This window comes from Pholis gunnellus (assembly GCF_910591455.1).
Source record: "Pholis gunnellus genome assembly, chromosome: 7".
Lineage (NCBI taxonomy): Eukaryota > Metazoa > Chordata > Actinopteri > Perciformes > Pholidae > Pholis > Pholis gunnellus.
In genome coordinates this window covers 2,928,018-2,954,648 of record NC_136533.1, presented here as the reverse complement: position 1 = coordinate 2,954,648, position 26,631 = coordinate 2,928,018, and the positions used below count along the sequence as shown (strand labels likewise).

Here is a 26,631-nt window from a genome sequence, read left to right as displayed (position 1 = left end):
GCAAACATACTTGGCAATGAACTGTTTCTGATTCTCTCATTTAAATGAATAACTTAAGTATACGATCCATATTTTTAATTACTTGTCTAAGGCAGACATGAAAAAAGTTTCATTTTGTATAAAAATAATTAATAAATTCAACTAATTTATTAGTCACAAGCTGAATTATACCGTCAGTTTGCTGCAGCACCAAAACAATGAGCTCAAAGACGTCTCTGTCAAGTACAACCTACGAAGCTGCAACAATGACGTACTTCAGTCCTGGACGGGTCAATTATGTGCGAGGTGACACCAAAGCACACGAGACACATGATTAAGAGTCGTACAAAAACAATCGCACACATTCAATACGTTCAAACAATGACTTACATGCATTAATCTGTGGGACAACATGCACACACATTACATACAGTAGCAGTTATTTATTTCCACGCTGAGCTGTCAATCATTGATGCACATGTTTTTAGTTTTTTTTCCCGCCTCTCACCGTCTCGGCTTGCTGCTCGGCCGTGTGGGGGGGCGTCCCCTCACTGGGGGAGCTGGAGAACAGGATCAGGTGGTCTTTGGTCTGAGAGATCTGTGGGAGGACGAAGGAGAGCCAAAACATTAAGAGGAGCCTCCGGCGAGCGTTCACACAGGTGAGGATGACATCATTTAAATGACACGGTGGGAAGGTGGTGAGCAGGTGTCACCAGAGTCATGCAGGTCGGAGATTTGGAGGATTAAAACTGATAACCAATACTTTAAAAACAAAGCCGGTAAGAGATCATGTTGTCGTTGCATTGCTCCACAATCGCACAATTATCCAACACAACCTGTGTGGAAATATCTCTAAAACAGCATTTAAGTCATATTTAGACCCTAAACTCTAATGTCAGACGAATTAAATACTAAATCATCAGATTTTAATGAACTTTTTTAAAAATAAACTATAAATTTCAAGACTCAAAAGCCCAAATCAACCAGATAAACACGTCTGAAGTCCTCATCTCTAACAGCACAGGAGCTGCTTAAAGATAGCTTCACTACCATGCAGGTGAAGAGGCCTACATACACACACACACACACACACACACACACACACACTAATGGTCTCTATATGCGGAAGAGTGACAGCGATCAATTTAAGTCCCAGGAACAAAACATGTGACCTAAAAGCAGCGTAATTAAGACCTGAGTGAATTCTGTACTGTTTATTTCGTATCCAGCTGGATGACAGAGACGCCGTGGGGCTCCATCTTAGTGTATTAGTCCTTCAGCACATTCAGGATCGAGTTTTTATGACAAAGGTTTAATGCTCAGGCCTTTGTTTGCACTTTACATTCAATAAAACACAGAATTTAAACTGTTTTTATGCTACATGGACACACAAGCAAATACACACTTTAATGAAGGTTTATAAAAGTTATGGAAAAGAGCAGATCTTTACAGATTAAAAGAGTGAATTACACACAGACCTGCTGTCAGAGAGAGAGACAGAGAGAGAGAGAGAGAGAGAGAGAGAGAGAGAGAGAGAGAGAGACAGACAGACAGACAGACAGACAGACAGACAGACGTTACCTTGCTGATGTCCGGCTCTGACTTGCTGGAGCACAAAGTCTGCAGCTCTCTGATTAAATCTGTCTCGTCGTCAGAGAACACAGACAGACCGACAGGCTCCCTACGAACAGTGAAAGTCTGATTTTAGTTTTTTAAAAACACAGACGTGTAGCATGTCAACAAGCTAACGATCGCTAACAGAACACAAACCTCTGGGCGTCGCCGTTGTTGATGAAGCTGACGTCGGTGCTGGACAGTGAACCTGCAAACACAAATGAGTTCGTATCAATCAATCACAATCACATATTTTACACGACAGGAATAAAGTTTGAGATTTCTGGCTCCACACCAACACAACAAAGGTGAATTCAAGTTAGTTTGTGCGTCTTTCGAAGGTAAAATATGGCCCAAACCATCCACACTGAGTCAGAGGGATGTAGCGCATGTGAAGCCTGTCAAACAACGCCCACTGGTGGATACAGCACAGGACCCTCAGGAATCCACAGGTCTACATGTAGATGATCAGATCAAGTCCGTCCCCTTTAGAGAACCTGAATGCAGCTGAAGAATGCACCCTTGTTTCATGTTTTATTAATGCTGCGTTCAGGCGCTCCTCGTCAGTTTCTAAAGTCAGGAATTATCACATGTCTTGAAAAGTTGCAGGATGTAAACAATGAAATCCAGGATTTATTAACTGCACTTTGTTTTTGACTCTGAATGTTTTTAAAAATCAAACTTATATGGATTTAGATGTTTCTATTTACCTGGAGCGTTGTTTACCAGACGTCATTCATTACGTCTTAAAGTGAAACGTTACATCATGTTATTTTAATGGTTCTTACGCTGCAGTTGTTCCTTACACAGACATTATTTCCTGTCTCCGTAAAGCTAGACCGTGTCTTTTATTTAAGCTCCTCTGCAGGGCACAGCGTCCTGGTCCTTCAGAGGACCCAGAGACCCCTGAAGGGTAGCCCGTCGATGCTCTAGCAGAGCGGCCTTCTTACCCTCTCTAAAGGAACCGCCGGAGCTCCAGTTCAAGGCGGGGCTTCCCTTCTTCCGAGGACTGGTGTTGGATCGTCTCAACTTGCCGCCGTCCCGCCCCTTCCTACCTCCTCCGTCGCCGCTCGCTTTATAGCAGCCGATGGCCGACAGAGGGAAGGTCCCGCCCCGAAACTCCAGCAGGTACCTGTCGATCTCTGCAGGAGATGACGAAGAAAGAAAAACACACACGTCAGCATCGTTTCATGTCGTACTTTTCAAATTTTCCAGTAGGAGGAACCGTCTTCATCACGCGTGATGAGAACACACACCGTGTCGAGGCAGCGGGCAGCCTTGGAGAACAGCCTTGTTGACCAGGATGCTCAGAGCGGCCTTCACCACGGCCTGCTGCCCGGCAGTCAGGCCACAGTTGCTAGGAGACGATCGCTGCGATGAGGAAGAGGAGGAGGTGCCGGAGAGGGAGGAGGAGGAGCAGCGCTTGGCCGTGACCCGCGAGATGATGGCTTCTTCTACGCGGGGGACGACCACGGCGTTCCAGAGCCGAGACAGCCACCTGTAAAACACACACAGACACGCATTAACCTCAAGAGTCAGACTGAACGTGATCAAAGACGTCCCAACAAATACCAGAATACAGCACGTCAGAAACATCCTAAAGAACAGAAAAAGTCCCCAGAAAGTCATAAGAAAGTCATAAAAAAGTCAGTATAGTGTGTCGAAAAATTCAATAAAAATTCATTAAAAAGTCACACTATAGTGTCACAAAAAGTCACTAAAAAAGTCACTAAAAAGTCACTAAAAAGTCACTAAAAAAGTCACAAAAAGTCACATAAAAGTCACTAAAAAATCACAAAAAAGTCACTAAAAAAGTCACATAAAAGTCACTAAAAAGTCACTAAAAAAGTCACAAAAAGTCACATAAAAGTCACATAAAAGTCACAAAAAAGTCACAAAAAGTCACTAAAAAAGTCACAAAAAGTCACATAAAAGTCACTAAAAAAGTCACATAAAAGTCACTAAAAAAGTCACAAAAAGTCACTAAAAAAGTCACAAAAAGTCACATAAAAGTCACTAAAAAAGTCACTAAAAAAGTCACTAAAAAGTCACAAAAAAGACACAAAAAAGTCACAAAAAAGTCACTAAAAAGTCACTAAAAAGTCACTAAAAAAGTCACTAAAAAAGTCACAAAAAGTCACAAAAAAGTCACAAAAAAGTCACTAAGAAAGTCACAAAAAAGTCACATAAAAGTCACTAAAAAAGTCACTAAAAAGTCACTAAAAAAGTCACAAAAAGTCACATAAAAGTCACAAAAAAATCACAAAAAAGTCACTAAAAAAGTCACTAAAAAAGTCACAAAAAAGTCACATAAAAGTCACTAAAAAGTCACTAAAAAGTCACAAAAAGTCACATAAAAGTCACAAAAAAGTCACAAAAAGTCACTAAAAAAGTCACAAAAAGTCACATAAAAGTCACTAAAAAAGTCACATAAAAGTCACTAAAAAAGTCACAAAAAGTCACAAAAAAGTCACTAAAAAAGTCACAAAAAAGTCACATAAAAGTCACTAAAAAAGTCACTAAAAAAGTCACAAAAAGTCACAAAAAGTCACATAAAAGTCACTAAAAAAGTCACAAAAAGTCACTAAAAAAGTCACAAAAAAGTCACATAAAAGTCACTAAAAAGTCACTAAAAAAGTCACAAAAAGTCACTAAAAAGTCACTAAAAAGTCACAAAAAAGTCACAAAAAAGTCACAAAAAGTCACTAAAAAGTCACTAAAAAGTCACTAAAAAGTCACTAAAAAAGTCACAAAAAGTTACAAAAAAGTCACAAAAAAGTCACAAAAAAGTCACAAAAAAGTCACAAAAAAAGTCACAAAAAAGTTACATAAAAGTCACTAAAAAGTCACAAAAAGTCACATAAAAGTCACTAAAAAGTCACTAAAAAGTCACTAAAAAAGTCACAAAAAGTCACTATAAAGTCTGAAAAAATCGGAAAAAATGACCTAATCAACACAGCTTTCTTCCCTGTGTCTGCTAACACTGCTTCTAAACAACCTGGTTGCTTTATTAAGTGGGAAACGTGCAATTTGATATATCACAAACACACACACACACACTAACGTATACACACACCTGACGACTGCCTGTGTGTTGTTGGGGACCACGGGGCAGGACAGGAAGAGCTGCGGGCCCAGCAGAGCCTCGTGGGTCCCCAGACGGGACAGACAGGCGTTGAGCTGCTGCCACACCTGGTTCACCCACGACACACACCGCTCCATGACGCCAGCAGGCGACCAGACTCCAGTGCCCATCTGGAGGAGGTGGAGGGAGATGAGTTGTTTGTATATATTTCTTACATTTAAATGATTTTGGAGTCATTTCGGTGAACACATCGTCTACTAAACCTCCCACCGACCTTATGGAGCAGCTTCCTGCGGAGGTGTCTTCCCAGCAGGCCGTGCAGCGGCTCCTGATCCCAGCGCAGCGTCACCCAGCGGAAATGCTGCTGGAGGCGGAGCTCCGAGCCCTGCAGGCCGGGCTTCGACAGCGTCGCAATCAGGAAGCTGCCTTCGTGAACGCGGTGGGGGCCTGAGGGACAGGAAGTGGATTCATCTTCCATTATTTTTATGGTCAAACATTTATGAGGTGGTTTCTTTTTTCACATTTATGATTGGATGTTGACATTTTCTGGGGATATTAAAGCTGCATAAAAAAAATGTCTCTTCTTCCACAAATAAATCAGGTTTTAATGTTTTAACGTTGCTCTAAAATAAAAAATAAAAACACAATGACACAACATAAGCCTCTAGTAGTAAACATGGAGAATATAATGCTGTAATTACTGCACATAGAGACTTTACACGAGCCCGGCTGCAGCGAGTCGTACCGGTGCTGAGGACCAGCGGTGAAGCAGAGCTCCTGTTGTCCAGACTGTGGCAGAGGTCTCCCAGCAGGCCTGTTAGGGACGAAGCCTTCTCCAGGCCCTCCAGCAGCACCACCACACAGGGACCGGTGGGACCGCACGGCATACCCGAGCCCACCGCCGGAACCAGGAAACCTGAGACGGGGACAGACAACAACGAGATTTCTAACGACAACTAATGAAGGTAAACCTCAGGCTAACGGCGCATTTACACCGAGAGGTGACGGATCACTCAGGACCTGAATCACCACAAGAACAGGCTCTCCTCTCTGGAGGCAGGAACAGAGAGGAGGAGGAGGAGCTGCTGTATGATGTACATATAATATGTCCTGCTTATATTGTTTCTTTCATTAAATATTCTTTTTCTTACTTTTCTTATCACTACATGTTGTGTAGGATTGTGTATGTGACAAATAAACATGATTTGATTATTGCTGCTGCACGTATTCATACTTATTCTAATGACCACCTAAGTCTGATTAACCCTTTAATGTGTAGATACATTTATAATGGTGTAGCATGTCATCAAAATGTGAATAAAAAAAGTCATAATATAGAAAAACCTCATTGCTGCTGCTGCTGTTAAACCTGCTCTGCATGGGTAAGTACACTATGTTTGTGCACGTGTGTGTGTAAGTGTGTGTGTGTGTGTGCGTGTGTGTGCGTGTGTGTGTGTGTGTGCGTGTGTGTCCCTACCACAGGTGATGAAAGTCTCCAGCAGCTGCTCTTTGGTCAGACTCTCCTCCACCTCCACCCTCACCACGTCACAGCCGAGCCCCCCCAACTCCTGCTTGGACTGGTGGAGACGAGAGAGAGAGAGAGCAGAGAGAGAGAGAGAGAGGGACAGAGGGAGGGAGGGAGGGAGGGAGAGAGAGCAGAGGAGTGAGGAGACGAGTGAGGAGACGAGAGAGGTAAGAAGGGAGCACGTTGTCATGGAAACAAAGAAAATCTACTACTATGCAGCAGCGGGAGGAGAATGTCAATGAGCAGAGAGGGCTTCTCCGTCCACACCGTGCTGTCACAGAGAGTGCATTCTGCCTCCATTGTTCATGTCTTTTCCTCTTTAAATGTCGTAGTACATCGGTATAATAAACGGGTAAAGAATGACACGTACGAAGGTCGAGGTGGACTGTGCTTAAAAGATGACGTGAAGACAAAAGAAGATGAAATGAATCAAACGCAGTCATCAGAAGGCCAACGCGCTGTCGTTTTATAAGAGGTCATTGTAAATAAATGTACAACGTTGAAGCATTAACATTCACCAGACTACAGACTGAACACGGCTGTCACGGTTCTGCTGTACGAACCGTCTCTGACCTGGAGATGCATTGAAGCCACACTGGACTCCTGCAGTGTGTTTCATCATGTTGTGGTTTTACTGTTTGCATCCTATTTCTGTTTCATTGCATCACACTGTGCAACAGAGTCACATTTAACTTCTCTTTAAAACAGGAGGGGGAGGGGCTAGTGGATGTTTGCCAAACCTAAAACATTAAAAGAACCTCACTTTAAGTGGAGGTCGTTAGTCGGCTCTGTCCTTCACTCAAGACACCAAAATGAAGCCGAACTTCCCCGGATGAGATAAACACACCACTCTAGTACGTCATCGGTATTCACCTCTGGCTTTTTAAATTGGAATCCCATGACTAGATAACCTGGGAACGTCAGCCGAAAGCTTTCTGCTTCATGTCGTTCTTTGTCCATCATGGTTTTATTGTTCAAGTGTTGGGGCTGAGCAATTAATCGGATATTAACGGTGATCTTTTGGCTCTTGTATACGGTGCCTTTGGGCTGCAATATTGACGTTTAAAACGCTCCGCTCATTGAAAACGCTCCCTAAACTAACAGCAGGCCACCCAGGGGCCGATCCAGATGTTTGGGTTTCACTTTTGTGGAGCAGTCGGGGAAAAAACGTACTTTGATGCAGCGGGCGACCAGGTTGGCGATGTATTCCTGACAGCTGCCCTCGAGCCCGTGAAAGATGAGGTTCCCGTACTGCTCCACCTGGACGGAGAGAGAGAGAGAGAGAGACAGAGAGAGAGAGAGAGAGAGAGAGAGAGAGAGAGAGAGAGAGAGAGAGACAGAGAGAGAGAGAAACATAAATGAGATTTCATTAAACGTACACTTTTCAACTTTAAAATAGTTTGTGAAGCACCGACTTAAAGCTGCTGTATTAAGAAGAGAATGAATTATATTCTACATATGTAGTAAAACAGGTTTACTAACTTACTCTCAGTTCATTTAACAATTAGTTGAAATCAAAAGAATAAATGTTGATTACAGCCTCACTAACACAGAATGTCCTTCCTTCTATTATATTATTGTAAATAAAATTGATAAACTGGGAATAAAACATGGATTTATTAATAATAGAATTGTTGCAGCACAAACTTCTGGAGACTCGCTGTGGATCAAAGCGTCAGATTACTGTCACAACAATAAACCAGCTTTGAATCTTCTTCACGAGATGCTCCTGTTTCTGTTTCTCTTTGATGTTTCCATCGTCGGCTTCTTCCATCGAGTGTTTCGTTGCTCTTGTAAAAATGTAAATCTGTTCTCATGATTTCCACTCAGCTTCACCTCCACACGGCCAGCAGGGGGCGCTGCAGCTGTGGAGCCTCAGTCCTTACTATGCTGCCATCTGACCTCACTTCATCTCTCTCTCTCTCTCTCTCATCTCTCTCGCTCCCTCTCTCTCCCTCTCTTGCTCTCCCTCTCTCTCTCCCTCTCCCTCTCTCCCTCTCTCTCCCTCTCTCTTGCGCTCTCTCTCTCCCTCTCTCTCTTCCTCTCTCTTGCTCTCTCTCTCTCCCTCTCTCTTGCGCTCTCTCTTGCTCTCTCTCTCTCTCCCTCTCTCTTGCGCTCTCTCTCTCCCTCTCTCCCTTTCTATCGCTCCCTCTCTCTCCCTCGCTCTCTCTCCCCCCCTCTCTCTTTCTTTCTTTACCATCCTCTCTCTGCAGTCTTCCAGCCCCCCCCCCCCCCCCCCGTATCTATTTTTTGACGTCTTACTCATCTAATCCCCTCAATCCCTCGCAGCATTCCTTTGTTGTGTGTTTTTCGTACCAGGCGGACGTAGTTGTGCAGCAGCGGCAGCGGGAAGAGGTGTTCCAGAGCCAACTCATCGAGACACGACTCAGACAGGCCTGTCAAAAACACACACACACACACACACACACACACACACACACACACACACACACACACACACACACACACACACACACACACACACACACACACAATAAATCCTCAAACCCGCTCTGGTTTACATGCTCAGTGTCAGCAAACAACCGCGAGCTCCGACTCCTCCGTGACATCACTCGGCTGCAGAGCTCAAGGTGCCCGTTAAACTCCAGAGGTTCAGCAGCTGTTTGTCCTCAGGTGATCTTCAGCCTGAGACGAAGTCATGAATGTGTCACTTCACAGCTCGTAATGCTTCGTTATCAGCGAGAGCTTTTAATCTGCTTCCTGAGGGAATCAGAAACACTCATCCCTCACCAAAGATTCTCATTAAATGTTTTTCTTCAGATTGTCACAGAATTATTTCTGAACATTCAGTTTGAAAGCTTTTTTTTAATTATTTTAAATCACGCTCCATAAACACTGGTAAACATTCATTTGAGATGTCGAGTAACTAATTACTGCTTCAAAATCTTATTTCAAACCTTCCATGTAATTAAATGTGACAACGTGATGTGTTCACTTGTTTCAAATGTTTGTTGCAAGAATCCGGTATATGAGTCTTATGATTATGAATCCCAGAGCCGCCCCGCGTAGCTGCTTCAGGTTTAGTCATTAACGATTAGTCGAGTAGTTGAGAGTCAGGAGAGCTGATTGGTCCGGAGCGTAGGACCCGAGCCAATCGGGTCACCGGGACCTCGGCGTGCGCGGAAGGCCCGGCCAATCCCTGCGCTTCAATGCTGCACAGGGCGGGTCTGACCAAGAAGAAGCAGCGGGATTCATAATAACGTGTCCAAGGTACTGAACTTTAAAGCTAAATAAGATTTTCACGCAGTATTCTTTACATTGTTTTCTATGACAGACCGGACGTCGACAGCGTCTACTAGTCCATCTTATCACATTTAATGGGAATGTTTGATTAGTTTCCCAGTTTTCTGGGATGAACTCACCATTTTTTTCACTAATTGTAGAGAAACTGGAGACAGAATTCTGAACCAGTAATACGAGATGAGTCACATTCACCATCATCTTCCAGCTGAACCATGTGTGTCTCCTTTAGACCGGCAGCTAAAATAAAGTGCACTCTGCATCTAAGTGTATGTGTAAGATATCTATTCTATCAGTGTTGTATCAAAAAAACCTTATTGCACCCTGATGTTTCTTCTTTGTCTCCATTTTCTTCTTCTTAGTTCCTTCCTGGGAACAACTACGAGACTGTGTAACACAATATTCATAGGATGTCGCCTGGAAAGAACTATTTAAAGTAATTAAGTACTAATTAGAGGGAAAATGGAGACGGTATTCATATACACCTCTAATTAATTGTCATATTAGTCGAGAGAGTCTTTTATTAAGTGCACAGCAGGTCGGCTGAACGTGGAAAAATTATGAATTTGTTATGACGTAAGCATACATTTTCACATTTAAGGGGAATAAAGTTTGCAATGATAAGTTGATATCTACTTAAGTTTTAAATGAGGTTGTTTTCCCGAGAAAACTGACTCGTCTCATATAACTGTCTCAGAATTCTGTCTCCGAAATGTGTAAGTTCCTTCCAGAAAACTAGGAAATGACAGACCTGTAAAATCAAACACGACCATTAAATGTGATAAGATGGACTAGTAGTCAGAGTGCAGTGCTGATATGAAGGAGTCGGACGGACGGGTCGATACGGACGTCTGAGTCAGGACTTTACCAACCGCTTCACTTAATGAGACGTCTCCCGAAAAGACGGGGAGAAAACGAGTACAACGGAGACGAAGGAGGAGCCGGAGGAAGGTGCAGAAGAAGGAGGAAAAGGATTGATGAACGAGTGAAGAGGAGAGTTTGGCTGCTGCTCAGCTGGATTTTCGTGGTGCCAGACTTTTGTTCCGTCTTTTTCCTCCTGACTCACCGAGACGTGACGTTCACTGGATAACAGCAGCAGACAGTGAGAAAGATTATTCCAATAATCTGTGGAGCGTGACGGTCTGCCGCTGTGACTCATCTATAATCATCTACAGTGGTGTCGACCGGGTTCAGCTCTTTACTGGTCCCAGTTGGGTCTTTAACAAATGGTGTTAAAACTAAGATTATTTTCATTTGGATACCGCTCGCTTCAACATTCCTTCACCGACAGATCTGAACACCATCAAATCATTTTAACAGATCATACTTAAAAGATTCTAAAAGTTAAGTTTTCCCCCGGTTGGAGAGACAGTTGTCCAACCAGAGCTTTGTAGGCCGGATTAAGAATTGGGAAGTCTTCTTTATACGTAGCTAACAATCGAGCTACAGCCATGAAAAATGTGCTGCTGTGCAGGTTGTTGTAAGTCAACAGCTCCTAAATCCACCACAGACTGGATATGAGAAGTGGACGTAGCCGGCGGAAACTTTCGGTTCTAAAAAGAGAAGCCAATGAGGAAGTGTGTTAAAGCTGCATTCTCTCTAATGACCACCAGGGGGCGACTCCTCTGGTTGTATAGAAGTCTATGAGAAAATGACTAATTCTCTCTTGATTTATTACCTCAGTAAACATTGTAAACATGAGTTTATGGTCTCAATCTCTAGTTTCAAGTTTTCTTCAATACAACATGATAAAGCAGCGTATGCTTTGGGGGCGGGGCTTACAGTGATTGACAGGTTGCTAGCAGGGTGTTTTCAGTTCATGAAAGCTAATTCGAACATTTTTGGTCGCCTAAAACAATCCAATTCAGCGTTCGGTTGTACTTAGCGTCACCCTCTAGCGTCACTAATGGTCGCAAATAAACAAGATGGCGAGCTGAAGATTTTAACATCGAATCCTACCCGGTTTCCACGAAAAATGGCCAGAATGTGGCACCACAACCGTCTGTCATTTTGTTTTTATGTACTTGAAGAGCAACAAAACCGTGTGTGTTGCATGTGCTTCATCTGGACCATGGATCTATTTAATCATCAACATACATGTATATACTGTACATGCAGCGCTTTCATTTTTAAATCGTTCCTTTGACAGTTTTAAGCCTGTTTTTGTTTCTGTGTGGATGAAGAAACGTAGACCCTGACCTGCTCTGTGTGACCGTTAGCCTCGGACCAACAAATTAACTATTTAGATTAATTATAATCATTTATTGATTCAGATTCAGGCTGATTATTAATCAGTCAAAAATACTTATTCTATAAAAAATGTCCTGGCCTACATGTTCCCTCCCGGCGGTGTGACTCACATCCTGGTACATCGCTGCCCACGCTGCACATGCATCCAAACTGGTTTCTGAGGCTCTTTCATGCAACAAATTTGTTCCGATTGTGTTTTTTTCTGAGCGAACGACAGACTCTGGTTTGTCAGGTTTGTACCTTTGAGGCGGAGGGTGATGCTCTGGCTCAGAGGCTTTCGGACCAGGTCCCAGGGGGACAGAGGCAGCTCCTGATCTGGCAACCACTCGGTGTCTCCTGGAGGACAGAGAGACGTCATCACAAACACAAAAGTGTGAAACAAACAAGAAATACACAAGACGTTTAGTATATGAATAGAATATGGTATGTGCATAAGTTATATGCAGCATAATGTATAATTTATCTACATCCGTCTTTCTAAAGCACAGAATGTACAACAACGTAAATAAACTGAATATTCTGCTTTTCCTTCTCTGATGTAAGAAGCAGGAGAAACAGGACGGCTTCTCTCACTGGGGCTCATTAGAGGACGTGTAACGTGACGCATCATAAGAGAATTAAAAAGTCTGCTTTTGGAGAGTTGAGCAGGTTTTTCTTTTTCTTATAATAGCAAACCCAGATAACGGAGAACCAAACCAGCACGAAACCAGAGAACCCAGTTTGAGGAAAAACACAAGATGCTGGGAAGATTGGAGCTGTGAGTTGATTGTTTCCTCCTTCATGATATCAAACATTGTCTTTAACGAAACAGCTGCACCTGGAACCAAATCTGACGGGTAGCTTTGTTTGTTTCTACCTACTATATGTCACTAGAGCGAGGAAGTGTGTGTCATTATATTCAGGTCATGTTCACATCTCACATTCTCTAAAAACGTGTTAATAGCATGTGATGCTGACGTGTTACCAGTTGTTTTGACTCGTAATTAGAAAAAAATATACCTGGTAACACTTGACGTGTTTGCAGATGTTCAGGATTCACTAAAAATAAATATTGGTGATATAAATTATCTTTAAGTTACTCAGTTAACATACCATCATAGAAAACTGTAAATATAGGGACCAGTGAAGCAGAGCTGCAACGAGTATTAACGACTTTTCTTTTATTATTGATTAATCTGCTGATTATTTGACTCAATAATTGTTTGATCTGCACGGTTTCACATCCTAAATGATTTATTGATTATCACCACTGACTTACAGACTAACGGACTAATCATTGCATATCTACAGGCACGCTTTATTGGCTCATGACTTTGATTCTAAACGGATCGACTACTCAACTAATCAACTCATAATTTAACTCGAGTACGTTCTCTGTGCTGCTTTCTCGGTCGGGACATTCCTGTTCAGAATCTTAATTAACTAAGTAAAATAAAATAAACAAAGCTGTACATCAAATCTGTTGCTTGACTTTCTGATTGATGAACTGAATAGTTTGGTTGAGCACCAGCTCAAACGAGTCAGAAGTCGCTCTCAAGAGGCTGCAACCAAACTGCATGAATCAACACATAGAAGTGGAACGAGACACACACGCAGACACAAAGACACCAAAGAGCGTCTGCAGTTTGACACACAAGACTGACATTTCCTCCTAAATTGGCATCCCCCCCCCCCCCCCATCTCATCCATTATGCATCCCTCCTCTGCTGCTGCTTTCTTTCATCATCATCATCACACCCAAAACACACAGACACACAAACACACACACACACACCAGTCTGTTACATGTTGTGTGGAAAAGACAGTAAACGTCACACCGAGGTGTAACGAAGAAGAAGTCCTCGCCGTTTGAGGCCGAGAACATCGATTTCCTCTTTTGTCAGTCTGTGACTCAGACAGACCTGCACTAGAACACACACACGCACACACACGCACACACGCGCACACACGCACACACGCACGCACGCACACGTGTAACTCTAACCCTTTAAAACCAGCCTCACCAAACCACACACTGATGACATCTGATCACCAGAAAAACACACACACAGACACACAGGCAACACATGCACTCCACACATGTTCCAACACATTAATTATTCATCGGTTCAGAAGAGGAAGAAAAAAAACAGGCCGTCAGCCGAACAAACACGATCACTCAAGGTGGAAGGAGAAGAAAGATGAGGAGGGAAGGAGGAAGAGAGGAAGGGAGGGGCTGCAAGGTGTGATGAAAAGGAATGGAAAGAAGCGAGAAAGGAAAGGAGGAGGACGGCGGATGTAGAGGAGAAAAGATTAAAAGGGCGGGTACATAAAAACTCACCTATCAGGATGGAGGAGATACTGGCGGGAGTGAGGCCGAGCGGTGGGCGCTGCGCCTCTTTCCCGGCCGTCTGAGACTCCCCACAGACGGTCTGGAGGTAGGAGGCGAAGGCGAGGCCGAGGGCGGAGCTCAGCTGACACCAGCGCGTCGACCGGTCGACCGACACGCGGCCCAGAGCCGACCGGCTGCTGGTGACGCCGTTGGCCTCCTCCTCCAGGGCCTCCACGGGACACATGGAGCCCGCTCCTCCTCCACCGGAGCACTGGAGACGCACCAGGACCCGGTACGAGTCTGGAGGAGAGCAGAGAGGGACCAGTGAACCCCGAAACCCACCAGCAGGCTTTGAAAAGCATGTTGTCTTTAAATAATCCCCAAAGACGAAAGTATATTGTCAAAAATAAGAATTATAGCTCAAATAATCAACTTAGATTAGTGTTTAGGAAGCAGAATTCTCCTTTAAGGCATAAAACTAACGAGCAAACACACACACACACACACACACACACACACACACACACACACACACACACACACACACACACACACACAGGGAGAGGCCACTCACGGAGGTTTTCAAGTAGATCTTTGCAGTCATCAGTCGCCACGTCATGAATAGTGCGATTACACTTATCTCTCCTCTCGATGTCCTGTTCACTGTGGCTGCACAGCACCTCCAGACAGTCCTACAAGCACACACACACACACACACACACACAGGTGAGTGATCACCATGTGGACGGTACAGGGTGTGTGTGTGTGTGTGTGTGTGACCACATGCAGCAGTATTTGTGCACGAGCGGCGGTCGTCATTTATATTCATGTCAGACACTCGGGTGAAGTCTAGTCTGGTGTCTCCTGCGTTCATTGAGCCGAGCGGGACGTTGCAGCCGTCAAGGTCGGCCGTCCACGTTATCCTGACGTCGTGGGGACTGATGGCGGGGCTGGACATTAGTGGACGTGTATAGGAGCGCATAAAAACATTTGAACATAATATAAACTGCAGTCCAGCAGGAGATCAGTAGTGAAAGCAGGAGGCTGACTGAATGTTGACATTAAAGCTGCTTAACCGTTTCTTTCGTGGCCAGTAGGGGGCGGTGTTGTCGAAAATATCAACCTGTTGATTATTCGATACGAGGCTTAATTTTTTCTGACGGCCTCTTCTCACTCATGGTGCTGTTTTCTCGTCTTGTCCGCTCTGTTTATAATAACATGTTGGAATGTTAGAGCCTTCAGTGTTTCCTGTTAAAGACCTAAAAAGACCAAGTCCTGGTGGGACCACTACAGTTTCATAATGAGCCAGAAATATTTTTACACCTCACAGCAACCGGCTCAGAGATTGATTTGGAAAGGTCAAAGGTGAAGGACCGCTGCTAAGGGTCAACTTCCGTCGCTGAGAAGTGAAGCCAGCGTGGAAGTGCAAAATATCAGTAAAAGCTCACGGTGCATAACTGTGGTCAGTTAATTCATCTCCCCCTCACCTTGAGGCCGAGGGCAGCAGCCATGTGTGCAGCCGTCCAGCCGTCGCTGTTGGCCTGGTTCAGCAGGGCAGCGGGCAGCGCCAGGGCGGCAGGGAGGTCAGGGGTCACTGCGGGGTCGCCCTGAGTCGGGTGGAGGAGGAGGAGGAGACGAAGCGTGTCCACGTGTCCGGAGCGCACTGCGGCGTGGAGAGCCGTGCAGCCGTCCTGCAGAGACGTGAAGGTGATTCACGTGTTATTTAACACAAAACACTCTGAACCGAGGTTCATTGATTTCAATTTAGAGGATTTAGAGGAAAGTTTGTGGAAAGTAGAACTGATGTGATAAACAGAAGAGCAATCCAGGCTCTCGTAAATATTAGAACAAGTATCGTTAAATGCCGTGACGAAGACTTAGTGTTCGAAATATGTTGGCTGCTTTAATGATTTATAGACTACAACAAAGGCTTTTTATTTAAATATGTCCCTCCTCGTTGTAACTTGTTGTAATATTTGGTTTTACCCTATTTATCCAGTTTTTCCACTGTTTTCCGAGAGCACCTGAGACGTTTTTGATCATCAGCGATCGAGTACACAGAGCAACTTTTTCTTGCTTCTTCTTCTGCCTCTCTGGTATGAACGTCACACAATAACTCAATAATAATAATAAAGTCAAGAAAGGTTGGAAACTTTCCACCACTGTAAGTTCAAACTGGGGCGGGTTAGTGTGCCGAATATTTTCTGCCTTTTCAGTTCGTACTGAATCCTTGATGAGAACAAGAAAATAATTTTCGGTTCAGTTCCGAAATGCATTTTACGCCTCCGCTCTTACAAGACTACAAGACGACGATGATCACTGCGGTTCACAATGAACAGAGAACAGCACCGAAACTGGTGAAGAAACCGAAAATAAAAAATGGTAGAAAAAGCAAATCAGCTGCAACCTGAAAAAACCCCTGATTACTTTTTAATATATTTTTGTATGTTTTTTTCAAATCTGTTCAAATATACACAATTAACATTAAATATAATGAATGCGCTGTGACTGTACAGACTGTATTCTGTTGCCCAGGATCAGACCTCCTCCTCCTCCTCCACGTTAAATCGTTGCGTTTGACCCGACACACACACGCCGGCCAAACATTTTCCGGTGTCTAAAAATACGTCGGCGCTGAAGAGGTCAGATATGCTACAGAGAGACGTCGGCGGCTCCTCTGGCTCTGCAGGGACGCCGGGCTAAATGTGGAACAAAAGCAGGTACGGGAACTAAAAATAGGGTTCTCATCGCCTGCTGCCACGGCAACTAACAGGCCCCCTATGGTTACCATAGAGACCCAGAGTACATCAATTAGCTCAAACCAATCAGACGAACGACCCCCCCCCCCCCCGTAGGAACACTTGTGTGAAATAATGAAGAGCGACAAAATGTGAGAAATGCCAAAGAACTAACGTGAAATAATCACATTTAGTGGATTTATTTTAAGCTAAGATCTGCTCAGAGTAGAGTTTATGAAAATGGATTTAAACTCTAGAAATAATCTACAAATATGGGGAAATTAATAAATGTCTGGAGGATGGGACAGTCATTGATTAAATGGCACAAAGATCCATAAGAACTGAAACTTCTTCCAAAGCGCGTACGAGAACTCCGGTGGCCGATACGCGAATGAACCACAGCCAGCGTTTGGTCTCTCTGTTCATAGATGTATGGAGATATAAACTTCATAATATAATATTCCATTTCTGCCAAAAGATCCAAAAGATTTAAACTCACCTGGGACTAAAAAATGAATTCCTTTATTATTCATGTTGTTTTCCACCAAGTCAACAAATGTTTAAATCTGATGCAGTTCACGAGCAGCAGGCTTACCGTGGTGGTACGCGAGCGATCGGCTCCGGCACTCAGCAGGACCCGGACACAGTCCGGCCCCCCCGCCTCGCAGGCCAGGAGGAGGGAGGTCTGCCCCCCCTCCGCCGCCACCGAGTCCACAGCAGCTCCTGCAGACAGCAGCACCTCCACACAGCTGGAGGGAAGTGTGGGGGGGTGAGGATTTTTTATTATTACATTATTATTATAGTTGCATTTGTATTTTATAATAGTGACGTCATTTTCTGTTCTGTTTACAGGTTTACATCATTTGGAAATATTGATTTGTGTAAGAAAAATATATTAAAAGATGAGGCTCAAAACCACATATTCCATTATTCAATCATATTCACATATTCTCTCTCTATCCATCCATCCATCCATCCATCCATCCATCCATCCATTCCTCCGTTCAGAGACAATGAAAGACATCCATCAGCCCTTCAGCCAATAGGAAGAGAGGAAAACTGAGCCTGTCTGCCAACACGACTGCTGAGTCACGACCACCAGAAAAAAGAAAAGAAAAACCTGTTAAACCCATAAATCAAATGTGTGTGTGTGTGTGTGTGTGTGTGTGTGTGGCCGTGTTTTACCAGTCTTGTGGAGACATATATCAGTTGTGTGGACATGCTTTTTTTGGGGACAAAATTAGGACAATTGCACGTCCCCGTAACATGAATCACTACGTGGTGTACGGGTGAGGATCAGGCTGGTTATGGCTCGAGTATGTCTCCAGGAAATGAATGTAAGTCTATGTGATGTCCCCAAAAGTCCTGAAAACACGACTGTGTGTGTGTGTGTGACAGCATGCCTGTTGGATATCCCCACTCTATAAATAACACTGTGATCAGATATTACAACACTGCACATTCCCCAGCTGGTCCTGGGCATCGTGTTTTTTTTGGCACACGCACAAACACACACTTCTCCTGCTGTGCGCTTCATCCCACAAATGACTTCAGGATCAATAACGTTCGATCAGAACCGGCTGTATGTGCGTATAGCGTGGGAGAAGATGTGGTTAATAATTAACAATGAGGAGCCGGAAGACACTCAGCAGAACTGAAATCACAGACATTAACGACAGCTGAGAGAACTGAGCCCGACTGTATCTGCGGTGGGGAAATCACCCCGTAAAGCTTCCACCGTCTATTCTGTGTTCCACAAAGCCTCCAGTGGATACTCGCGTGGTGACTTTACCCGGCAGACATGCTGTCCCCCCAAAAAACCCAGCATGGTTACCGGAGTTACCGCTCGTATTTCACGCACGGGGAGGTGACCGGCTGTGCTCGTCGCGCAGGAAAAATATGAGCCGCGAGTCATCGATTGAAAGCACCGGGGTGATATCAGAGTCGCTAAAGTTTATTAGTCATTTTAATGTGGTGCACTGAAAGAGAGAGAGAGGTCAACCCCACAGGCATCACAGGGACCTTTTTCCAAAAATCTAATTCAAGAACTTTTCAAGCATTTTCAAAGCTCGATAGAAGGTTCGCTGCTTTCATTGGAAAAGAGTTGGCGACACTATGCTGAGGTTTTTTAGGTCGCATCATTTTTAAGATCTCGCTGCTTTCCCAAGATTTCCAAACGCAGTTTTAAACGCATTAGCTCACGACAGGCCCGTGGTACATCGTGACTATATCACAGCTAAGCGGTCGTCCAAACCTGCACGTGCGACCGTGCGACACGATTCGGGGGAAAACGGTTTTCCAGGATGCATAAGAACATTGATTATGAGGACATTTGCTGCGAGGATATTTTAACTTTTAACTAGACCTCTGCTCGAAGGAACGACAGGAAGTCAGTGTGATGTAATGGCAAGTGATAAAAACAACTGCAGAGTGTGTGTGTGTGTGTACTGAAGATGAGGAAGACTCCCGTGAGCTCACCTGCTGTGGCCGTGGGCGGCGGCAAAATGTAAAGGTGTGAATCCGTTTTCGTCCGAGACGTCAGCCGGCGATCCCGACGACAGCAGCAGCTTCACGCACTCTGACAAGAGACATAAAAACACGGTCATGTTGAAGCCTAAGAATTGATACTCAATACAATCATTTTAGCCCCTGCACCGTCTTAAAAACAACTAAACCTTGTTTAGATATAGCTTCTGTTCTACCAGCGTAAGTCAGGCCACGTGGTTTATGTAGCTGGTCTGAAAACATGAAACCTGCCTTTTGTTCCTGTTCAATATGTTGAATTAAATGCTATTTCAGCATCACGTCGTTTTAAAAAAGATAAATGGTCAATCATTTTCTTGCCATTCGAGTACATTTCCCTCTTTAATCTTCGTATGACAAGTCGTCCAAATGTACAATAGTACAGTAGAACATTTATCTTTCAAATGTTCTGATGAAAGAAACCTTTTGTTAGAACTTAAACACTGAACACTAAAAGCTAGCAGAACAAATCAGAAGTGGAGCAGAGCTTCAGCTCTCTGTTGTGCATGTGACATGAAACAAAACAAAAATAGTTTCACATATACTGTATATCGAGACGTCGGGTACGAAGGAGCCACCAGAATGAGTACAGAGAGAATTAAGCATCACAAGTAAAACAGTTTTCTTTCTTTCTGTTAAATAAAAACATTTATTCTCTGACTGTCCTTTAAGAGTTCTGTTTTTGTTGACTTCCTACTGCACGTTAACCGATGTGCGTTTCATGTTCCTGTTGCTGCTTTACTGTCAGAATCTTACACACAATCTCACATTAAATACTCTACGTGTGATTTAAAACGTGGAAACATGTCTTTACGTTTGGGAAAGAAGGAGAGGTAAACGGGGATCAGACGGGAAGGAAACTCGGTACAATGAAATATTGATGGGAGACGGTCTGTGTGTGTGTGTGTGTGTGTGTGTGTGTCTGTGTGTGTGTGTGTGTGTGTGTGTGTCCTCTCTGAGTAGATTCACCCATAATCCCTCAGCACAGCTGCCCTTCAGCTGCATTAGTCGTGTTTTCGGATCAACGCTCCTCGAATGACAGTGTTACTAAACACCTCAGCAGGGAAGCAGATCCTGATAGACCTGCAGTGTGTGTGTGCGTGTGTAAATGAGTCTACATGCATTAATTATTGTGTGTGTGTGTGTGTGTGTGTGTGTGTGTGTGACTGTATGCACGGTGGCACTACCGGTGTGTGTCAGCTGAAACGAGCATGTAGGTTGCAACCCTGGACGACAGTCCATCTCACTCAGCGGCAGCCAACATAATGGGATCAGCAGCAGCTCATACAATTACAGACATTACAACGGCACATGGAGTGTGAATCAGCACCATCAGCACCAGGTCTTTGTCCTCTCAATGCTTCTTCATATAGCTGCACATCCAAAAGGGACTGCTCGGCAATGCTCCTCTATACGCTCGATATTTAGTGAGAATACGTCTAAATCCAGTAAGAGGGTCCAGCCCGAGAGTACAAACAGCAGAACAAAGGTAGAGTAGATCTTTACAGCACAAAATAAGTCATTCAAAGAAAGGCGAAACATCACTCAAACCTATCGTTCTGCAAGAATAAGACACGTTTAAAGATTGATGGTACTTCTTTCTGTTCTAAACGGTGCTCGTGTCTTTACATTCAAACTAAACATGATATTTATCCTCCAGCAGTTGTCACTATATAAATTACAAAAACAGCTTCCTGTTATTCCAGGAATACTGTTACAAATAGCCTTCCTGGTTTCACAAAGCAGATACATTTCCCAAGTTAAAGTCACAATATGAGTCACATGACGGCAGACTCTGGAGCTCATCGTGTGTTTTGCAGGAACAGATCTTTTAAGCTCTGCTCCACTGATAGCTCCCGCCACTTGATATATCACCACGTCTCTGATCCAACCAGAAGGTATGAGAAGCCACACTCGTCCCGATATTTGCAGAACGAATGTAATCTATGGTGATGCATACGTTCCAGTTAAATAAATAAACTTTCCCTCCTCTTCATCAAACTCCCTCAGTACACAGTAGTTCTCTTTTTAACACCAATGCACAGTGGGTATCTTCCTAACTCCGCATAAATCGCATTATTACAAATCATTTATTCAAACCGACGACACACTGAACATTAGCATCTCGTTTCCTTCTCACTAAAGGCCAACGAGAGCACAACATCATGTTTAATCAAGCTGATGTGAGGTAAGACAGCAGGCGGCGGGGAGCTTTTCTTTCTTAGGGTCTCTCTTAAAAAACTGAAATGTCACAGGTTTGATGTCTGAAACATCCGAGTCATGTTCCTTCTGAAGGTTTTCTTTTGCAAGACATCCAAACCCTGAATCTGGAAAAAGGGCAACAACTGAATGACTCAAAGAGAAACATCTCCTTTGTGGAGGCGTATTAAGTCTTTTATCAACGTAAACCTTCTTTATACCGTTGAACCACGTCACACCTGAGAAAAGAAACCACCCGGCGGCCTTATTCAAATGCCATTCTCTGATGTATGCCGACAGAGGGGAACGCCTTACAGCAGTTTATTCAAACTCCAGAGCCTTTATGCAGTTTGTTTGTACAGGCTTTACGTCTTATTTCTTTGCAACAATATGTGTGTAAATGTGAGGTCGATGGCCAATAAAAAGACACGGAATAACTGCGTCTGTGAGTGTATTTCCGTTAGCTGTTAGCCAAACAGTCCAAAACAATAAACAACTCAGAGTACAGTTTTTCTCCCCCAACTGTGTCTCACTCTCGGCCCCTTACCGGCAGTCAGCAGTCAATCAATGACAGAATCCGACGGGCAATAAAAAGGCGTTTCAGAGAAAGTGTGATTGCAACCACACGAGGTCCTATTACGCAGTTTGGTGCAGCAGGAGGCAAGATCAGCTGCGGACAGACACAGAGAAGCACTCATTCACTCATTCACTCACTCATGCACAACCAATGTCATTATCTCCAGGCGGAAGAAAATGAGTAATAAATACTATCTATCACACATCAAAATATCTATTAATGTAATAATAGATTGACTTTATAATAATTATCATGGTGGTGTCTTATGATCCTTATATTTCATTCATGTCAGCCGCGCTCACAGAACAACTCAGTTTAGTGTATCAGCCGGCCTCTCTCTAATCGATCAATAGGAATCAATACAAGCCTCTTGGCGTTCCTTGAAGACTTTACTCTTTAAAAATCATCCAGCCAACCGCCGACCAAAACCACAGACACGGATTCAATTCCCACCAGGTTCATCAAGGCGTTGAAATGTACACACACATCAGTGCTTTGGACAGAAGCAACAATACAACTTGGAAGTTATCATTTGTGGAATGAGGAGGGACGAAGAGACGTCGTATACGGCTCCGGTAGCGGCAAGCAACCTGTCAATCAAAAGGTAGCCCCGCCCTAAAGCATCCCCTGCTTTATGGTCTGTGTGACTCTAAATGAACCATGATTTACTAAATGAACATCATGCTGTATTGAAGAAGACTTGAAACTAGAGATTGAGACCATAAACTCATGTTTACAATGTTTACTGAGGTAATAAATCAAGAGAGAAGTAGAGTCATTTTCTCATAGACTTCTATACAACCAGAGGAGTCGCCCCCTGGGGGCACTAGAGAGAATGCAGCTTAAAGACACTTCCGCATCGGCTTCACTCGGCAGAACCGGAGCTTGCCGCCTGGTCTGGAGCCACAGTCCTCCGTATCTCCTTATGGCCCTTAACTCTAAGCCCGCCCCCTTTTTAGCCGTCCAATCAAAATGTGAATGATTTGATTTAAACCCCCTCTTGTAACTTGTAACTGTAAGATGTCAGTTACCTGCGTGTCCATTCTGAGCAGCAGCAAACAAGGCAGAGGTTTGGTTGTGGTTGTGGTAGAGGTGATGGTCTTGGTCAAGAAGAGTGGGCTTGTCCTCCATGGTAGAGGTGGTGTCGGTGGACGTGGAGTCGGTGGTGGTGGTGGTAGTAGTAGTAGTAGTGGTGGTGATGGTGGTCGGGTCTGGTTGGTTAAGCAGCATTGACAATAAAGTGACATTTCCCTGGGAAGCAGCTTGGGGGAGCAGGGAGCGCCCGCCGTCCAGGGCAGCAGGCCCTCCGCCGCTGAGAGAGGAGACTACGGAGGGACACCAGCCTGCAGGGAGGAGGAGGAGCAGGAGCAGCAAAGGTTAAACTAGGAAGAGGAGGAGGAGGAGGAGGGAGCTTCTAGAAGTGCTGAGCATGGGAGAGCGAGGGCGTAAGAAGGTGGACGGGTTGGAAGGGTGAGGAGAGCACACGTCAGTTCCACACATACTGTAGTACGGTCTCTCTTTATTTAAAGGTTATGTAGAGAACTGGAGTTTAAAATAAACATTTCCTGTCTGTAGAAGCTCATGTTGTGCTGCCAAATATTGTTCAAACACCCAAATATGTATCTCATATTCTAGTGGTGATTCCAAAGTTAAAACAAATACCAAGTCAGGCTGAATTCAGTCGAAAATGACGAAAAGATATCTACAATATCTCCATTTATCTTTGTATTTCTTGGACATATTTATATATTTATACTTCATGTACATAATTATAAAGCATAGGCTGAGCTTGGGGGATATGTTTATAAACAATAGGCAATTATTTAATCCATTTATTCATATTTCTTGTAAATATTGATGTATTAATGTTTTGTCTACATATAGCATGGACTGCATTTGGGGAATATGTTTATAAAATGTATCTAACTTATTTCCATCTATTTGTTTTTTGTACAGTATTTTTATACATTTTTTGCAATACTTGCTTTTATTCGTATTTCTCTTACTATATTTTATTATGCACCAAAGTGAATTCCTTGCATGTGAAAACCTACTTAGCAATAAACCAGATTCTGAATCAGATATGATGGAATATATGTATATATAGATATATTGTGTGAGTATTAAAAAGACAAAGAGCTGAAATAAGATGATACAGCGTGTCTACTGCGTACAGTATTCTATTGTCAGAACCGTTAAGATATTTAAGAAGAAACTAAAATGGAGAAAAATCTCAGAAAAGTGAGCAAACTGACAAAGACGAACCTTTTATTTTGAAGGGCAGCAGGTTAGCTAGCTTAGCACTGAGCTATATGCTACTGAGGCTAGCTCAACGTGACGAACGTTACATTAACTGTGCTTTACGAGGCTTTCAGCAGGAATCTAACCAAACAACAAGTGAAGCGCTGCTGCAGCCTGAAGCTCGTCTTGGCTGAATCCCACGTGGTGGTTAGTTGTTAACATGAACATATCGGGAGGATAACAGGAGGATTGTGGGAAATGCAGGTAGACGGGTAAAGTGACATACTGAGGTTTTGTTCCAGCCTCAGCTGGCGCTCATCCAGACACACTGTGGTTTAAGCTCGACTCCCTTCTATCAACCACAGAGATTATCTCTCGCTTCAGATCTGCTGCTTATTAAACGTCTTAAAACTCCAGATTTCCTCCTTAAATGTCCTTTAAATGTGTAAATGTGGAGCAAAACAACCTTTCTTTCACACTGAATCACTGCGTATGCAGCCTACATTGAATTTAAAATTCAAACCCATAATTCCATGTTTTTATGGCTGATTATTAAACAGCAATAACCCAAGTGTCTCCATCATTTTATACACATTTCTGTAAAATACAGCCGGTCATATTTGGCATCTGTAAACACTTTGGGATCACCACTAGAATTATAAAAAACTGTTTGAATAATGCTTCGCTGCACAACACAAGCTGGCAAACATTAGCCCACCGGGGAGTCTGACAGAGTTTAAATGTTCATGGAAATTTCTTCTTAAAGGGATAATTCGCCAACATTCATATAAATGTCCCATCAGCGTTGATGGTAAATGTAGTCCATTGAAGCCATTAGCCGGGGCTCATCTAGTGGGCTGCAGATTTACTGCAAAATGGTTAAATAAAATAAATAAAATAAATAAAATAAATAAAATAAATTAAAATTGGATCATTTATAAAGCTTGTTATTTTATGTATAAATGGGCACTGCCGACACGGCGAACGTATTGCTTCAATCTACTACCTTTAACATCACAACTGATTGGACAGCCACGTAAATAAGGTGTGTAATTGTGTGTAAAATAATTGGCATAAATAGATGTTGCACATAAATAGAATTCACTGATCCACAGTTAAATGTGTTGGAACAGGAAAAAGCATCCTAAACATAAGCACGACGCTCTCGCTCTAATGAAATGTGATTTAATCAACATGTGGCGCGCTGCAGCCCGACAGAAGAGTCATCGCATCAGATTAACAGCCAAGATGATGGACGGCGTTCATGTTTCATTACAATCCTTCACACAGTGGAGGAACAGAAACACACACGTTTAGTGGGATACTGTGCAGCATTATTCTGAATGATTAAGCACAACAAACAGGCAAACAGATGGAGGTAAAAAGCAGAAAAATAGACCCAATTACTAAACCCAATAAGCTAACATGCTAAAAGCTAGAGATGCTATTAATAACGATGGCTTCATATGACGGTTCTGACCTGGAAAGGTTAAATATGAGTGAGAAAAAAAAAAAAAAGGCAGAATTTCTGCAGGAATTTGTCTGAAGAGACACAAAGGAGGCTGAAGAGGAAAAGTGCAGCAGAGATTCTCACGGACGTAAAACAGCAGCCGTTACACTTCCTGTCCGTCACTACAAACACATGAAAGCTGACCGGTGAGATTGCGCCATTTTAAGTCTTTACTTTTCTCCAAAGCACTTGGTCACGTGAACTAATTAGCATATATGCATATATTATTTTTTTCTCAAATCGGGACACATCTGCATGCAAAAACAACAGGACTTGCAAATGTACTTTGTCACATTTCACAGGTACATTTCAGGATGATTCCAGTTTATTGCGTCTGTGGTCTTATATTCCTACTGTCGGTTTTTGTCATCGTTTCTTTCACATGCGATACCAGCGAAGAGCAGCAACGTGACCGACAACAAGAGGAAAACGGGAGCACTTCTCCAAACCTGCTTATTCTGAGGTTGAACTGTGAGCGTGCAACAGTTAGTAGTGGGCCAATCTGAGCCAAGAAGAAGGGATTCTGTAAACAGCTTGCGTAATAATTAGTTGGCCTTTTGTTTTCTCTGCCAAATAAGTTTGGAAGGTTCGTTTACAACCCGTCTCAGGATAAATAAATAATATAAATAAACTGTTCATGGTTATTATAATAATTACAGACAGAAACGACGGCCAAAACTATGAAAATAAACTGGAATTATTCTGTAATCAAACTACACGGTAAAATCAAGCAGAGCACCGACAGCACGTCACAAGGTAAATATAAATGCTCACATTTACACATCAAAACGACACACAAGAGAGCCGATGATGGAAAA

The 26,631-nt window shown here is 43.3% G+C and overlaps 1 protein-coding gene across 1 annotated transcript in view; it reads right to left on the bottom strand.

The window, feature by feature from the left end:
- The window catches only part of cttnbp2 (cortactin binding protein 2), a 75,025-nt gene that overhangs the window by 1,637 nt on the left and 46,757 nt on the right, over positions 1–26,631 (bottom strand). Inside the window, exons 5-22 of the mRNA XM_079162725.1 lie at positions 23,094–23,405; positions 19,242–19,341; positions 17,359–17,512; positions 15,513–15,716; positions 14,600–14,717; positions 14,035–14,325; positions 11,955–12,050; positions 8,520–8,599; positions 7,377–7,463; positions 6,156–6,255; positions 5,424–5,594; positions 4,953–5,125; positions 4,670–4,848; positions 2,850–3,091; positions 2,544–2,735; positions 1,750–1,801; positions 1,561–1,660; positions 488–577 (exon numbers count right to left, since the gene is read on the bottom strand). Of these exons, the coding sequence (XP_079018851.1) occupies positions 488–577; positions 1,561–1,660; positions 1,750–1,801; positions 2,544–2,735; positions 2,850–3,091; positions 4,670–4,848; positions 4,953–5,125; positions 5,424–5,594; positions 6,156–6,255; positions 7,377–7,463; positions 8,520–8,599; positions 11,955–12,050; positions 14,035–14,325; positions 14,600–14,717; positions 15,513–15,716; positions 17,359–17,512; positions 19,242–19,341; positions 23,094–23,405 (2,741 nt within the window). The remainder of the gene's footprint in view (positions 1–487; positions 578–1,560; positions 1,661–1,749; positions 1,802–2,543; positions 2,736–2,849; positions 3,092–4,669; positions 4,849–4,952; positions 5,126–5,423; positions 5,595–6,155; positions 6,256–7,376; positions 7,464–8,519; positions 8,600–11,954; positions 12,051–14,034; positions 14,326–14,599; positions 14,718–15,512; positions 15,717–17,358; positions 17,513–19,241; positions 19,342–23,093; positions 23,406–26,631) is intronic.